Here is an 18,211-nt window from a genome sequence, read left to right as displayed (position 1 = left end):
TACGTGAAAATGTTTCTATCTCTTTTTCTTTCTTTTACTCCCAAAAATATAACTCTTTTCTTTTCTCACTTAACTCCCTTAATTTCTACTTAATTCCCATTAACCAAAAATAAATACTAATTCTACCTATTTCTATTTCTCCTATTATTTCCACAAATAATAAAACCACATTCATTTAAATAATACACAACTCCATGAATCATATAATAAAATAGCACCACACCATACATCACATAAAAAATCATATAATATATATTTCACATAAAATCACATATATATAACAAATAAAGTCATATAAAATATTCACCCATCTATTAAAATAATAGAATAAAAATGGGGCGTTACAACTCTCCCCAACTTATAGAATTTCGTCCTCGAAATATTACCTCAAGCAAACAACTCAGGATATGACTCCTGCATCTTACTCTCCAACTCCCAAGTAAGACTTTCACCAGCTGCTCCTCCCCAAACAACTCTCACTAGAGGTATCTCCTTGCCTCTCAACGTCTTCACCTTGCGATCATCAATCCTCAAAGGTAAAGTTTCTACCGTAAGGTTGTCTCTAACTTGCACATCATCTCTAGGAATGACATGTGAAGGATCCGCTACATACTTCCGAAGTTGCGACACATGAAACACATCATGCAAGTTCGAAGGATGTGGTGGCAAACCAACTCTATAAGCCACCGTGCCAATTCTCTCAGATATTTGATAAGGACCAATAAACTTCGGAATCAACTTCTTGGACTTCAATGCACGACCCACACCGGTCATAGGAGTGACTCTCAAGAACACATGGTCACCCTCTTGAAACTCAAGGTCCTTCCTACGCTTGTCATGATAGCTCTTCTGTCGACTCTGCGACGCTTTCATATGCTCTCTTATCATCTTGACCTTCTCCGTAGTCTGCTGAACTATTTCAGGTCCCAACACAATACTTTCACCCGACTCAAACCAACATAAAAAAGTCCTACACCTTCGACCATATAAAGCTTCGAAAGGTGCCATACCAATACTCGAATGGTAACTATTGTTGTACGTGAACTCTATCAATGGTAGGTGACTGTCCCAAGCTCCACCTTGCTCAAGTACACACACCCTCAACAAGTCTTCTAATGATTGAATCGTTCTTTCTGACTGACCATCCGTTTGCGGATGATACGCTGAACTCAACTTCAACTGAGAGCCCAAAGCTTCTTGCAAGCTTTTCCAAAATCTCGAAGTGAACCTTGGATCTCTATCCGACACAATACTCGATGGGACACCATGCAACTTCACAATATTATGAATATAAATCTCCGCCAACTGAGCTACTGAATAAGTGATATTAATCGGAATAAAGTGTGCCGACTTCGTCGATCTATCGACAACAACCCAAATGGCATCATGCCCTCTTTGAGTGTTTGGTAAACTCGTCACGAAGTCCATGGAGATGCTATCTCATTTCCATTCTGGCACATCTAACGGTGTCAACAAACCAGCAGGCTTCTGATGTTCAACTTTCGATTTCTGACAAGTCAAACACGCATAAACAAATTGTGCGACATCACGCTTCAACCCAGACCACCAAAACAGTTTCTTCAAGTCATGGTACATCTTTGTAGCTCCCGGATGGATACTCAAGCTACTTCTGTGACTTTATTCTAAAATCAACTTTTTCAATTCATTATTATCAGGGATACAAATCTTGCCTCGGAATCTCAACACTCCTTGATCATCAACCTGAAAACCACCATCTGCATTCTGATTACTAGCAGCCATCAAGTCTACAAATTTCACATCAGCTTCCTGGGCTTCTTTGATACTCTTCAAGAAATCATTATTAACCTTCAACATACCCAACTGCACACTCTGAGGTGCCAATTCACAAACAAGACTCAAGTCTCTAAACTGCTCTAGCAATTCAAATTCTTTCACCATCATAGCCGACATGTGCAATGTTTTCCTACTCAAAGCATCTGCAACCACATTGGCTTTACCCGGATGATAATTCAAACCAAAATCATAATCCTTCAACAACTCTAGCCACCTTCTCTGCCTCATATTCAACTCCTTTTGATCAAATAAATATTTCAGACTCTTATGATCACTAAACACTTCAAATCTGGAACCGTACAAATAGTGTCTCCAAATTTTCAACACAAAAACCACAGCAGCTAACTCTAAATCATGTGTAGGATAGTTCTTCTCATGTATTCTCAATTGTCTCGAAGCATAAGCTACTACCTTGCCATCTTGCATCAGCACACCACCCAAACCTAACTTGGACGCATCATAATAAACAACAAAAGGTTTATCTGGCTCTGGCAAAATCAAAATTGGAGCCGTCGTCAATCTTCGCTTCAACTCATTGAAATTACTCTCACACTGAGCATCCCACACAAAAGCTTTACCTTTACAGGTCAACTGAGTCAATGGAAGTGCCAACTTCGAAAATCCTTCGATAAATCTACGGTAATAACCAGCCAAGCCAAGGAAACTTCTGATCTCCGTAACTGACTTAGGAGTCTCCCATTGCGATACCGCTTCAACTTTCGACGGGTCAACTGCAATACCACTTCCAGAAATAATATGGCCAAGGAAACTTACTTCACTTAACCAGAACTCGCACTTTGACAGTTTTGCATACAACTTCTTTTCTTTCAGCACCTGTAAAACAATCTTCAAATGTTCTGCATGTTCTTCTTCATTCTTAGAATAAATCAAGATATCATCAATAAATACAACCACAAATTTATCTAGAAAAGCATGAAAAATTCTGTTCATATACTCCATGAACACACCAGGCGCATTAGTAACACAGAAAGACATCACTTTATATTCATAGTGCCCATACCGTGTCCTAAAGGCCGTCTTTTGCATATCTTCATCCTTCACCTTAATCTGATGGTAACCTGACCTCAAATCGATTTTACTAAACACACGTGCACCCACTAATTGATCCATCAAGTCATCAATCCTCGGAAGTGGATACCTATTCTTTATCGTCACTTTATTCAGCTGGCGGTAATCTATGCACAATCTCATGCTACCATCCTTCTTCTTAACTAGCAACACAGGCGCTCCCCAAGGCGACACACTTGGCCTTATAAACTTCTTATCAAGCAAGTCTTCTAACTGTTTCTTCAACTCTACCAACTCTGAAGCTGACATACGATAAGGAGCCATCGACACCGGCTTCGTACCCGGCACTAAATCAATTGAAAATTCAACCTCCCTCTCTGGTGGCACATCTGGAATCTCATCAGGAAAAACTTCAGGAAATTCATTCACCACGGGCAATCTATCAACTATCGACTGACTCTCTACAGACAAATACGCCGTCAAGGAAAACATCAAGTTTCCATCATGTTCTAACTGCTTCAGCTGCTTGGTAGATAAAAATTCTGCTCCACTCTCTTCTTCAGCAGAAGAAAAGTACACCGTCTTTCTAAAACAATTAATATGCACATGGTTGTATTCCAACCAGTTCATACTAGGGATTGCACAACAAACAACAAACAACAATCAGGACAACAAGGACAATACAAAATTGTCACACAACACTACTAGGCTCGACACGACTCTACTAATTGGCCGGACGGACCGACCTGCTCTGATACCAATTGTAACACCCCGTTCTCCCAACAACGTAATATTAATAAATAAAATCAGAGTAACCACACAACGGAGTGTCACAATGCTAATCAAAATTTCATAAATAGGAAATATCTATTTATTTAAATACCAACATTTAGAATATCTTAATAAACTGCAGCGGAATAGTTCTTTAAAAATATAATTTCAACCAAATCCTACGTCAACGAAATTATCGGCACAAAGGCCTCAACGTAATAGACATTATCCTCAACAATAATAAATCCAACAACGAGGTCTTTTCAAAATAAGATACATAAAATAAATGAAGAAGACATTCGCGACGATCCCCATCCTAATATGTATCAGAGCCCTAGACACTTGAGCCAATCAACCTACAAGCCATCATTACCTGCACATTACCCACGGTCGAGGCAACATATACGCAGAAGGGGTGAGAAACTTATCCAATAATAATAATATATAATTCTTCAAATTAATGTAAACAACAAAGCATATCACAACAGGCATCATTAATAATGTATATAAATAAATACATAAGCAACAACATAATTATTTTCAGCAACAAAGGTACAACAACAACAACAACATTATCCACAACGACACCGACAACTCGACTATGCGACAACGACAACAACTCGACAATGCTACGACAACAACGACTCAACAATGCTACGACAACAACAACTAATGCATCATGCAGGTGGTACCAATCTACGCGCGTTGAATGCTAAGCATCCCAGGGCATAAGCCCCCAACAAATTGGATGGTTAAAGCATCCCAGGGCATAAGCCCCCAACAATTTGGATGGTTAAAGCATCCCAGGGCATAAGCCCCCAACAGGTGAATGGTGAACATTCCAGGGCATAAGCTCCCAACGGGTTGAATGATAAAATTCCAGGGCATAAGCCCCCAACAGATGTGAGTATGCAAATGGACTCAACTTGTGTATATCAACATACAACTTCAACAACGAATACAACAACAACATATGTGCCTAAAACAATTATGACACACTCCCCAACTTCGACATCAGATGATACAACAACGTCAACGACGGAAAGGAAACAAGATAGCATAATAGAATGCATTAACATCATTTAAGGAATGAATTACATCAACATAATTGTCATAAAACATCATAATATTACTCATAATTAATTATCATCATATATTTAACCACTTCAGACATTATAAACATCAGTATTAATAATCATTTAGAATCATACTATTATCATCATCAATCATAAACAACATCATTATCAAAACATCATCATCAAGACATCATCATCAATAATCATTTATCATCATAACAACTACAACAACATCTACGACAACGACAATGTGCATAATTTACTATGACTCAACGACACAATAATTTTCAACAATGGAACAACAACTTTTATTATACAAAAGTGTTTACACATACATTTCATATAGTACAATCTTCAATAATAATATTCACTTCATAAAACATGGCTTAATAAATCAAGGGAACCTATTAAAATGATTAGAATAGACTCCTAGTGCACAGAACAAAATTCAGAAAATGGCAGTACAGGACCAGGGACGCTTTCTGGACGCTTTTGGGACGCTTTCGCGTCCTCTGCAAAAAGGGGGTAGGACGCTTTCGCAAGCAACGCACGCTTTCGCGTCCAAAATGTCGTAACTTAGGTGAGGGACGCTTTCTGGACGCTTTTGGGACGCTTTCGCGTCCTCTGCAAAAATTTCTGGGCAGCTACAAGGTGTGGACGCTTTCTGGACGCTAATGCGACGCTTTCGCGTCCTGTTGCAGATTTCAGAAAAATGTTGCGATTTCAACATGGTTTCACTCAAAAGTCCCATCTTTGATCCCTTAATCACCCAAATTGGTTTACAAACATGTTTACAGGTTTAGTATACAACATAGAGAGCAAAACAACATACAATTATGCAATTCAACAACATAATTCATCATCTAACATAACTTCTCAAACCCTAAAAACCAAGAACAACAAATTCATCAATTTTCAAATTATATATCAAGATTATTGAAAGGAATCTCACCCTTACCTTATCTCAGCAAATTCTACAGCAAAAACGGTTGGATTCTCTCTTCCTAGCTCTTCTCCTAGCTTTCTCTTGATTCTTCTCCTCTTCTCTCCAAAAACCAGTTTTTCTAATGTTTGTACGTGAAAATGTTTCTATCTCTTTTTCTTTCTTTTACTCCCAAAAATATAACTCTTTTCTTTTCTCACTTAACTCCCTTAATTTCTACTTAATTCCCATTAACCAAAAATAAATACTAATTCTACCTATTTCTATTTCTCCTATTATTTCCACAAATAATAAAACCACATTCATTTAAATAATACACAACTCCATGAATCATATAATAAAATAGCATCACACCATACATCACATAAAAAATCATATAATATATATTTCACATAAAATCACATATATATAACAAATAAAGTCATATAAAATATTCACCCATCTATTAAAATAATAGAATAAAAATGGGGCGTTACACATCATGCCCAAGGTCGGTCCTAAGATTTTTTATGTCTTGGACAAATGAATAAAGGTATTCCCCTTTAATTATTCGAATGTCTTTCTTTTTAAATTTTTTGTTTTTTTATTGCAAAAGATTCATTAATAATCAAGGTTCTCAAAAATATATTTTCAATATAATTAAATAAAATTATTTAAAAGAATATGTGTATAGATAATAGAATTTTGCACTTTTATGTTGTAACAAAATGTACTTATCTTTTTCAATGATACTAAAAATATAACAAATATAATATAATTTTTTTAAAGAACCCAACAAAATAGCAATCTAAATATATAGTATAAATTACTAAATAAAAAATAATTATTTTGGTGCGTCTAAAAAAAATGGTGTCTTGGACGGCGTGCGTACCCCGACGACAAGACATACTCTTGTATCAACTCAAATAACTGTTCAGACATTAAATATTAGAATTTTGTTCAACTCATACTGATTACAAAATAAATTAGTTCAAAATGTCCTTCCCTTCTGAATCAATCAATATGGCACCAAGTAGATCAACTACACTTGCATTTACTCCATCTGGTTTACTCTTCAGATAGTCTTCAAGAATGCAAATTGAGCGTTCAACTTGACCACATTTTTGGTAGAACTGAAAGAAAGCAGTAAAAATTCATTAAAATTTCAATATCAAAATTCAACCGCCAAGTATATAAAAAAACATGATTCCAGCACAAGAAAAACAAGTTCAACACAATATAGTTCTAGCCTGATTTTACTCCAAAAGTGGTTGGCCTGCTTGATTTAAACAAAAACAAAAAAAGTTATTTGAAGAATAGGTTATAATATTAATGATAGATACAGAAACAATAAAGTTATGTGCATTATATAGCATCAGAAAGGCCAATCCTATATTGCATGTAATCATCAACAAAACAAACAAAAAATTAGCAAAGTATGAAATCTAAAGAAAATTGAATGCATTTCCATACCAAATACAGCTCAAAAGCAAATGACTAACCTTAGCTGCTGCTTTTAGTGCATCAACATCATCACGACTAACTAAGTTGATATACTTGTTCATATGCCTCAGCAGCTTTTTGATAATTTTGACTTTCTGCATAAAGCATTGCTTGAGACCTTCTAAGACTAATATCTTGGGGGTCTGCTTTTATTGCTTTTGAAATACAATAACTGGCTTGACCAATATCACCTTGTTTTCTGCATTTGAAAATGATTCACTGCTTAGTAACTAACAATTTCTTCCATACATAAACTGATTGTCTAAAATGAAAGCATGCACGAACTTCATTTTGTTAGAAAATGACATACTCCAACAACATCAAAAGCTTCTTCGAATTTTAGGGTAACAAAAGAAATCTCATAGAAAATGAAGGATATTATTGCTAGTTTGATTCTGTTACAATCACTGATATATACAACAAATCCAATTTCAGGTGATTGCTAATTCTAATCCTAATTAATCCATCCAATCTAATTAGTTTGATTCTGTTTAAAATGAAAGCATGCACGAACTGATTGTTTAGCATACATTTTTGTATTGCGTAAGACAGAACTATTTTCGCAGATTTCCTCAAGAAAAGAAAACTACTTTCTCAGAAGAAAGCCTCAGCTCTAAGTCTGTTTGGGAAATTAATTTACTGGATTTGTGTGTTATGTACTCTGTTAAACCTGTTGGCAACCTAGATCCTATAGTATAATCAAGCATCCCACATTTTGGAGTTGGCAACCTAGATCAAGCAACAATTATGGTTGCTAAATGGAGGCCATGGCACAAGGCAAATGGCATGGTGGATTTTTTTGACAACCATCATAAGCAATTTGTGAAGGGATGCCCGACATTGCAGAATCATAGGTCATAATGCTGTATTTATATGGCATATTTGTGGCCTTCTGCCATCGACAATGCTGACAACCATATGTCAAATCCAAATCCTTAAAAATAGAGATAAACTCCGATGAAATAAACATAGCTAGTAGAGGGGTCCTTTTGTACACCATGAAATTGTTACGAACGATATTCTCCATTAATATACACCGCAAACAGAAGTAATTTATTTTGAGGATACATTTCTCAAATGCTACTTATCATGTTTAATTATTAGAGTGATGCAGCTGAAAACTTCGAAAAGATAAACTTTCAAGAAATAACTGTAGAAACAAAAATGAATAACTATCTTACATGAACCGCTTAAAGAGCCTTTCCCAATGAGATGAATCTCTTGGAGTCAAATGAGCATAAATCATGTAAAACCCCATTTCATTTTCATAATCCCCAATTGCACCATAGACAAGTGCAAGGGTGTGATATGCGTCAGGTAAATTTGGTTCTCTATAGCCTGCAAAAAAAAGCCAACAACACAACAATGTATAACTAATTTGCAAAAAGCTAACATAACGCAATCTGCAAAACTAACACCAAGCTCTGAAATCTAATAACATTAATAACTCGCTTTTTTTATTATGAAAGTTAAGCCAATTGAAAATGGAAACTCTTAGAGTTTGTGTTAGGTCTAACTCAACCTTAAAAAACTGAATAGTAAAGTGAGAGATGTCTCTCACTTGCATGGACTTTTTCAGGCCAAATCACATCGGATGTGGGACTCTCAACACATCTCCCTTACGCATTGGACCGAATGAATGTCGTGTGACCCGAGTACTCTCAAAACCTATAGATTAATAGACCACAAAATAACGTACCATGTCATAACAACCATTTGCATAGTGCATGTAGGCATCACCCATCATTTGTGATATCTTTTCGTCAAGTTTCTTCTCCGATCCATTTTGTCCACCGATAAATAGTTGAAGATCATCTATTAAACTATTTGAAGTTGACATGACAAAATATAAGAAGATAAATAATTAAATGATAACAGAGAAAATAAATGGAAGTAAATAAACGCAGCATAGGTAATTAAACTGAAATTTTTGAAACCTGTTATTAATTTTTTTTTTTGCTAATAGTTACCATTATTAATAATAATTTTTCATTTCCTAATTTTATTTTTTAAAAAGTTGATTTTAACGATTTTAAAATATAAATTGCGTAAAATTTAATTATAAAGTGTGTTTGCAATTTATATAGATAGATAACATAAAAAAATTATGTTTGATATTGCAAAGAAAATAATAGTAAATTATTAAGGTGAAATAGTCTGCACCCCTGGTCCAGGGTCCTGGATACGCCACTGAGGGTTTGGGATCAAGGTCTGTTTCATTGCTAACTTGGGCCCTGGTTCGGATCAGTTTGATAACTTGGGGCTCAAGGTTTAATATTTTTTTATTAAGGAAATAATTTCACCATTTAGGAGGTGTTTGTTTCAAGTTTATTAAATTTATTAAGTAGGGCTAGAATTTCAGTATTTAAGGGGAATTTTACTTTAAGGTAATATTATAATATTCCTGAGAACTTTTACGGGTTAAGATTATAATATTCCTAAGAACATTTATAATAGGGATGTTAATATACGCTACTCAAAGGAAAAAAAGGTTATACATAAATATCTATTCTCATCTTCATGAGAATTTTATTCTCACCCTTTTTGTTTTTTATGGTCCATCAATTCTATTTATTATCGTCGTGGTTTTGTGATCATACTAATATACATAATTCTTGATCTATGTTATTATTGAAAATATGATATAACTTATATATGACTTTGTTATACCGTTAAAACTCCATCAATTGATATCCTCAAGAGTTTTAGGGTCCGTTTGATGTCACGATAGGGAGACAGGATATGATACATTAATCATATCCTGCTTAAATCTCATGTTTGATGCACCAAAGGGATATGATAAAATAAATCATTTTCCTATCCTATCCTGACTTTCCTTTATAATTTCTATCCTGGGTATATGCTGGGTTAGAAATTATCCTGATGAGATTAGAAGATCATTCCTTATTTATTATCTTGATATTCTGTCATTTTTAAAATATTGTCATTTTTAAAATAATGATAGCATGTATTTTCTATCATAATTAATAACATGCCATTTTTACAATATTTAATTATAATAATATCATGTTTGTTATCATGTGCGCATCAAACACATGATAGGTTTAATGTTTATCATGTCCTTATCATATCTTATCTCTATCAAACTTTATATCATATCCTGCCTCTATCCTATCCTGACCATCAAACAGACCCTTACCGCTGTTGCATTTTCATGGTTGGGTTTGAACCCATGACACCTGGTTAAGCAGGAAAAGACTCTACCATCTCATCCAACTGTTTTTGGGGTTTAGTTTATTTTCTTTTATAGACATAAAAAGGAGTGATCTATAACATTCTTAAATTTTAGGGTTAAATAAGTTTTTTCGTCCCTATAAATATATCAAAATTTGATTTTAGTCCTTAAAAAATAAAATGAGATGTTTTCATCTTCACAAAATTTTTTGTTTTATTTTTGGTCCCTAATGGATATAATTTTGACATGTTTTTAACATAATATGAATATATGAAGGTTGAACATAATAAACGAACATAATATGGATACAATTTGAACATAAAAGTGTTATAATCTTTACATTCACATGAACTTAAATGGCCCTTAAGGACCAAAAACAAAATAAAAAAATTTGTGAGGATAAAAACATTCAATTTAATTTTTTAGGGACTGAAATCAAAATTCACTATATTTATAGGGACGAAAAACTTATTTAACCTTAAATTTTACTAACGTGAAGACAAACATTAACATATTTTTATATCTTCTTTCTACATTGTACTCTAAAGTATATATGTTTTTAAATTTGAATTTGAAAAAAAAAAAAATGTTGTGTAGTACAAATTTGTAAGTAAAAAACTAAAAACGATACCTAGTTTTCAAGTTTCATATACGAGTTAGATTTAAATATAAATTTAAAATTATAAAATGATCAAGCAGGTAAATTTATCCTGAAAAATATCCGACCAAAGATAGTTAGTATATCTATCATAATATAATAAAACTTATAAATAATAATAACTCAATCTTATATCTCCTCAAAAAATAACTCAATCTTATATGTAAATATAAAATCGAATAAAAAAAATTCAAGAAGTTATATAGAATACTCACATTTATTATTATGTCTAAATGAATTGTTAGAACCCAAAAAAATTGAGTGAATACTCATTTTAGTTTTTGAATTTTTTTGAAAGTCCCTCAAATTTAGAAATAAAAACAATTTTTAGTCCTTAAAAAAAATTAACCGGGACAAGTTAATCTCCGCCCTCTTTACACTTTGTAAATATAGAGGAAATAAAAGAAAGTGAAAAGAAGAGATCATATAGTAGTTTGATGTGAGAGAAATGGAAAAGGAATTATGATATATTGATTTTTTTTTTTTTTTTGAGAGATACGATATATTGAAAATAAATGTGTATTTATAAAATGACATAAATGGATTATAAATAAAATGACATAAAACTCCTTAAACAAAACACATTTCATTCATTTTTATTTTGACAAAACATTTTAGTCATTTGAATATTTTAATTAATATCAATTGAATCTTCTTTGAGGGAATCAATCAATTTAAATCTAAAAATTGTTCTGGTTTATTTTTCTCAATGAATAAAAGTTGTTTTTATTTTTTTCATTGACTAAATTGGATGGTGTGAGTTTTCTTGAGACTAAAACAAATGTTCACTGTTATTAATTTATTAAGTTGAACTTACTATGAGACATTACAATGGAACTTGCAACACAACATCTAAGTCAATTTCTTCATGCACCTACTATGACACATTACAATGCAACTTGCAGGGTCGTTAGATATCTCAAAAACAATCCAGGTCAAGGTATTTTCTTTGACAGAAACTAGAGTTGCAAATTCTAGGATGCGCTAATGTAGATTGGGTAGGCTGCCTAGATTCAAGGCTTTCAACATCTGGTTATTGTTTCTTCTTAGGCAAGTAATTGGGCTCTTCCTCAGCCACATGTGAACTGCAATTGTTATTCTTTTTTTCTCGAGGATTTGAAGATCAATTGCATTAAACCACATTTACTGTGACAACTAAAGTGCTCTCCATATAGCATCCAGTCCGGTGTTCGGCGAAAGGATTGAACATCTAGAAATAAATTGTCATCTAGTTCGTGAGGTTCAAAAGAGAATTCTCATACTCTTTGCCTATCTCATTTTCAAAACAACTAGAATATTTTCTCATTAAGGCTTCCTCCAAAGTTCCATTCATTCATTCATTTCCAAGCTTGGCATAATCAACATATATACCATGCTTCCGCTTGTGGCAGGCTGTTAAACAAACAAATCAAGACCACTGATAAGGGCTTTGATCCAATGGACACAATTGATAGAAATCACTTGGACTGCCAAATAGGATTGAAGGATAGAGTTAGTTATTTTTTCTGTTTTAGCTTTCCTGCCTTTTCTATAGTGTGTGAAGCTCGTGTGGTCGCTCACTCTTAGTATAAAATCCCTTGAAAATTCACACTTTAATCAATGTGAGAATCATACTTTCTTCATTCAATCTTCTCTCTTATATGTTACTAAGTAATAAAAAATCAAACATGACATTTCTTTACTCTCTCTAGCACTTTCTCTTTCAATAAAAAAAATTCAAGCAAAGAATTAAAACGCTCAACAAAACTATAACCGATATTACATCCAATCAATTCAAAATTTCAAAAACTAAATCAAAGTCAAGGTAGATTACACATGAAACCTGGTTCAATTCAACATTTCTGAACCTACATTGTAAGCTATAAAACTGTTCCTGCAGTCCTACATTTGTTGAAATCAAAGTTCATATAAAGTAGTCATTCCAAAAAAATGGTTTCAAAAACAATAAATTACTATGCTACATCCATACTATTTATAAACAAACTTGATAACATTAAACACTAGTAGATCGACTACACTTGCGTCTACTCTGTCCGGTTTACTCTTCAGATAGTCTCCAATAATGCAAATTAAGCGTTCAACTTGACCACACTTATCGTAGAACTAGAAGAAAGCAGTAAAAAGTGGTTAGCCTGCCTGATTTAAGCAACAAACAAACTTGAAAGCATTTTCATACCGAATCCAGCTCAAAAGCAAACGACTAACCTTAGCTGCTGCTTTTAGTGCATCAACATCATCACGACAAAGTTGATATACTTGTTCATATGCCTCAGCAGCTTTTTGATAATTTTGACTTTCAGCATAAAACATTGCTTGATACCTTCTAAGACTAATATCTTGGGGGTCTGCTTTTACTGCTTTTGAAATACAATAACTGGCTTGACCAATATCGCCTCGTTCTCTGCATATGGAAATGGTTCCTTAAACCATTCCTTCAATATATGAATTGATTGTTTAAAATGAAAGCATGCACGAACTTAGTTTTGTTAGAAAGTGACAAAGTCCAACACCATCAAAATCTTTTTCTCATCATAGGGTAACAGGAGAAATCTCATAGCAAAAATGGAAGTAAGGCTATTGCTAGTTTGATTCTGTTACAATCTCTGATACACACACACACACACACACACACACACACACACTGCACACACAAGCCATTTATTTCAATGATACATTACTTAGATACAATTTTATCATCTTTCATTATTAGAGTGATGCAGCTGAATATATCCAGAAGATAAACTTTTAAGAAATAACAATGGAAACAAAAATGAATAACCATCTTACATGGACCGCACAAAGAGCCATTTCCAAAGAGATGAATCTTTTGGAGTCAAATGAGCATAAATCATGTAAAACCCCATTTCATTTTCATGATCCCCAATTGCACCATAGACAAGTCCAAGGGTATGATACGAGTCAGGTAAATTTGGTTCCAGCCGGACAACTTCATGTAACACAGATATAGCCTGCAAAAAAGCCAACAACACAGCAATGTATAACTTTTTTGAACAGGCCACAGCAATGTATAACTAATTTGCAAAAAGCTAACATAATGCAATCTGCAAAATTAACAACTCCCCTTCTTATTATGAAAGTTGAGTGATCAATTGAAAATTTAACATCAAGCTTTAATGCAATCTAACATTAACTGTTCCGCTTCTTATTATGAAAGTTGAGCCAAAAAAAAAAATGGGTACTCTTAGAAATTTGTGTTGGGTCTCTCACTCGTACATACTTTTTAAGGCTAAATCGCATCTGCTCAGGGACTCTCAACACACCTCTCTCATGCCTAGGACTCGAGTGGTCTTATAATGGGTGTCCCGACGGATTTTAGATAGGCACATAAACCATCTTATAATTTGTGTTTGGCCAAACTCAACCCTGCAAAACCATCTTGACACATGAGGAATGTCTCCAATTTATAAACTTGTGTCAGGCTCTATGATATCTGATGTAGGACTTTCAACAAGTACCGTTCAAAAAGCCTTTCAATAGACAAGGATGCAACTTGTAGGCGTAGCTTTGTGTTGTTGTTGGAAGAAACTCTGTCTCTTCGAAAAGGTAAACATTGTGTTGCAGCAAGATCAAAAGTGGGTTCATGTGAATACATGATCAATTTGATGAACTTGAACTTTGATATAATCAGAACAACAGGCTTGAATGCCAAAACCTATAGATTGCTAGATCACAGAATAATGTACCATTTCATGACGGCCATTTGCATAGTGAATGTAAGCATCACCCAACATCTGCGATATCTTTTTGTCAAGTTCCTTCTTTGATCCTTTTTGCCTACCTCGTTTTTTTGACCTCTTCTGGAATATAAACAATATTGAAAAGGTGAATGTAGTTATGCTAAAGGCAAATAATCAAGCAAATCCATAACATGTAATTGAGAACGCTCATCTTTTTCACTCTCATCTAAATGCTGCTATCAAAGAAAAAATATACAATCAGCAAACGAATGACCAAAAGCTTACAAAGAAAGAGATGTAAAGTAAACTAGTAAAGATTTCACATCTAAAGCAGAAAATTTATGAAAACAAGGAATAAGAAAAACATAAAAAAAATTGCAGCAAAGTCACCTGGCATGTAAAAAAAATGAAAATTCTCTAGAAGCTAGGATTGGATAACTGTAAACAGTTTTCTTCCAAAAATTATAATATACCAAATGCCTCATTCACCAATGCCCATTCCATGTCTAAAACTTGCAATCTACCTTTCTTAAAGGAATTAATGAATGCTGCACTGGCGACTCTCTTATCAAAATGTTGCATAATTGTGATTGAACATGTGTACATCATATCTTTCTTGGTCTCTTGCCTTCTCCAAAATTTATAAATTCCTCAACCTCAGCTGGGTTTACCCCAAAAATATCATATTCCCTTGCCTTCTTAGAAAAAGTCTCTTCACTGCATTTAGAGTCATTCAATACAAAAATGTGTCAAACATATATAAATTAGTGCTATAACAACAACAAACTTTATCCCACTAAGCGGGGTTAGCTCCACGGATCAAATTACGCCATAATGTTCTATCTTAAACCGTATTTGAATCCAACTGATTAATTTCTAAATCTTTCCTAATTGTTTTTTTTAATGACACATGTTAGTATGTTAATTGTTATGTTAATATTTTTCTCCTTGCCATCACTTGAACACTGGACCCGTAACTCCTTTAATCCCTCAGCTCAAACCAGTTGAGCTAGCCAACAACACCCCACCACCCCCAGAAAGAGTTTTTCTTATAGATTTTCTACATCTTCATTTGCCTCTAGAGACCTAACCTGACTTGACTATCGTTAATTTGATCTACTCTCTTTACTACAAAATCTACATGCGTTCTCTCTACATCCAAACCACCTAAGCCTAAGCTTACTTTCTACCATCTTTTCTACTATAGGTGCTACCCCAACTCTCTTTAATGGTTTCATTTGTAATCCTATGATGTTTGGTCTTAACACACGTTTATGAAGCACATACATACACATCGACACATGCAATTATTTTTAGAAAACAACGTGATTTAATGTAATTACATGTGTTGGTGTCGGAGGCAGACACATGTCGGATACACCGGGTTTATCATTCATGCAAAGCATGTACAAGTACAACTGTTCCGTTGAATACTGATAGCATCGGAACTCTAATAGCATTGAACATTAATTTGATTTTGAAACCTTAGAGAAAAGATGAAGAAGTGAGTTACCGGTGAGATTGTAGGGGTAGTTTTCGCTTTCTGTTATCACGAGCTCGGTCTTCAATGAATTTCTGATGGTAATCTTTAAATTTCTGGTACAATCTAACATCGGAATCATCGTTACGAACGAAGTCCAAAGGATTTACACCGTTGCTGAAGATGAATTGATCATCTTCATCCACCGTATCGTTTTCTTCTTCTTCTCCTTCCTCTGACGCGTCTTCTTCTTCCACACCATACCTTGTGTCGTCATTGGCATTGTCGCTGTCTTCTATCACCCTTGGATGATCTTCCTCCTCCTTCTGGTTAATCTCTTCCATTCTACTGAGTGGAAAACTATAAATTGAAGACAGTAATTATAAAGTATCGGATATCTGATGGTTTAAATATAAAGTTTAGGGAGTATGAGCGTAGACAATTAGGAGAGGATACAAATCCGGTGCATGGTACATTAAGCTAAATTTGTAATTTGCAGTGTTGGGTATGTGACTTCTCTAGAGTTAAAAGTTCAATATTTTTGAAGACAATAACCCAAAATTTTGAGACTTTTTCATACTTTATCTTCTGGCACCCTCTTGTCCAATGTCAGGTTCCATTCTTTGTTTTTTTTATTCAACAATTGTTCTTATATGATTGATTATTATACATTATTATATCTCGAAAGGAATTCAAAATCTAGAGGTAGAACAAAAAAATATAAATTCTTGAGATGTTTATTGTCAATGTCAGTAAAAAAATGTTTGTGGTTGATGCCATAAGGAATTCAAAATAACAAAAATCTAGCTATCTCGAAAGGCTTCTGAAAAGAAAAAGGAAAAAAAAAAATTTCAAAGTAGTTCAGCTATGCAAGCAATATCTAAACGACCCCATTAAGCAAGGTAAACATGAAAATTTAAGTGATTATGAGAAGCATTATATTTAACTGATATACAAACCAGATTCAATTCAACACTTCTGAACCAACATTGTAAGCAATAAAACTACTCCTACTGTCCTACGTTTGTTGAAATTGAGGTGTCGTTATTCCAAGGAAGAGTTTCAAAAACAATAAATTACTATGCTACAGCCATACTATCCATAAACATGATATGACAAATCTAGTTGATTGTGTACTGGATTGTGATGTCACTTGATGTTAGTATAGATCATGTCCGGAAGAAAATGACGAACAGTTATAACAGTTATAAGCTATTATAGTATACATGGACTAAACAATCATCAACAAAATCTATCAACTAAAACAATTGGAAAAAACTCAAGTCAAAGTTTGATTAGAGTTTACGACTGGCACCCTCTAAATCCCTTACCTTACAAGTCACCAAGTTGGACTACTAAGATGAGTTAAACTCAGATATAAAAATCTAATATGCATCATAGCTTATTGTTCCGGGTGACCCACTAGTTATATATACAAGGCAAATCCAATAATTATGAGCATCAGAGAGTGCAGTTGGAAAAACTAAATTCTAATTAGGGTTTATAAGAAGTGGCAACCTGAACTTACAAGCTAGTTTTGCAAGGGTGAGTAATACCTGATATAAAACATAATTAAGAACCAATACTTATTAAGGGTCAAACGTCAAATTAATGTTGGTGATTTCCAAAATAATGGAATCACTTTAAATCAAAAGTTGTAACTCTTCATGGGAATCATTCATATACATTGGAACTTTTCGCAAAGAGATGCTTAATGAACATTTGCATTGATTCAAATATATATGATTATAACCTTTGGCAAAAGGGTGCTTAATGAACCTTTGCATTGATTCAAGTGTATATGATTATAACCTTTGACAAAGGGATGTTTAATGAACCATAACATTGTTTCAAATCAAAGGGGTGTTTTCTCTCATATGAAGGGTCATATAATGCACTATAAATGCTTGGCATTTGGGCATTAGTTGGACACACAACAGAACAACAACACACAACTTTGGACAGAATTTTGTTGCATTAACAACATAATTCTCTCTCATTCTCTTACTCTAAATCATCCATCAATTCTCTAATGCATGAGTGAATTGCTGGAACCATAAATC

The 18,211-nt window shown here is 33.9% G+C and overlaps 2 protein-coding genes across 2 annotated transcripts in view; both read right to left on the bottom strand.

The window, feature by feature from the left end:
* LOC146931374 (uncharacterized) overlaps positions 1-16,991 on the bottom strand; it is a 46,334-nt gene extending 29,343 nt beyond the window's left edge. Inside the window, exons 1-2 of the mRNA XM_085702875.1 lie at positions 16,182-16,991; positions 15,282-15,385 (exon numbers count right to left, since the gene is read on the bottom strand). Coding sequence (XP_085559001.1) covers positions 15,282-15,385; positions 16,182-16,492 — 415 coding nt within the window. The 5' untranslated portion in view covers positions 16,493-16,991. The remainder of the gene's footprint in view (positions 1-15,281; positions 15,386-16,181) is intronic.
* LOC146931375 (uncharacterized) lies at positions 12,699-14,795 on the bottom strand. The gene is made up of 4 exons (XM_085702876.1): positions 14,675-14,795; positions 13,758-13,939; positions 13,176-13,371; positions 12,699-13,073 (listed from the first exon to the last, which is right to left on the bottom strand). The coding sequence occupies exons 1-4, from the start codon at positions 14,720-14,722 to the stop codon at positions 12,939-12,941; spliced, it is 561 nt and encodes a 186-aa protein (XP_085559002.1). The 5' UTR covers positions 14,723-14,795; the 3' UTR covers positions 12,699-12,938.
* Positions 16,992-18,211: the final 1,220 nt, after the last annotated feature.

This window comes from Medicago sativa, chromosome 4 (assembly GCF_051527215.1).
Source record: "Medicago sativa cultivar Bolivia chromosome 4, Bolivia_mono, whole genome shotgun sequence".
Lineage (NCBI taxonomy): Eukaryota > Viridiplantae > Streptophyta > Magnoliopsida > Fabales > Fabaceae > Medicago > Medicago sativa.
The sequence above is the reverse complement of the archived record's forward strand: the minus strand, read 5'-3'. Positions and strand labels throughout refer to the sequence as shown.

Bases quoted from the DNA above. Each gene is read 5' to 3' on its own strand.
- LOC146931375 (XM_085702876.1), bottom strand. From the start codon at position 14,722: ATGTTGGGTGATGCTTACATTCACTATGCAAATGGCCGTCATGAAATG. The intron at 13,372-13,757 runs GTAAGATGGTTA...TTCCATATGCAG, and splicing joins TGGCTCTTTGTGCGGTCCAT to AGAACGAGGCGATATTGGTC. The intron at 13,074-13,175 runs GTTAGTCGTTTG...GCTTTCTTCTAG, and splicing joins CACTAAAAGCAGCAGCTAAG to TTCTACGATAAGTGTGGTCA.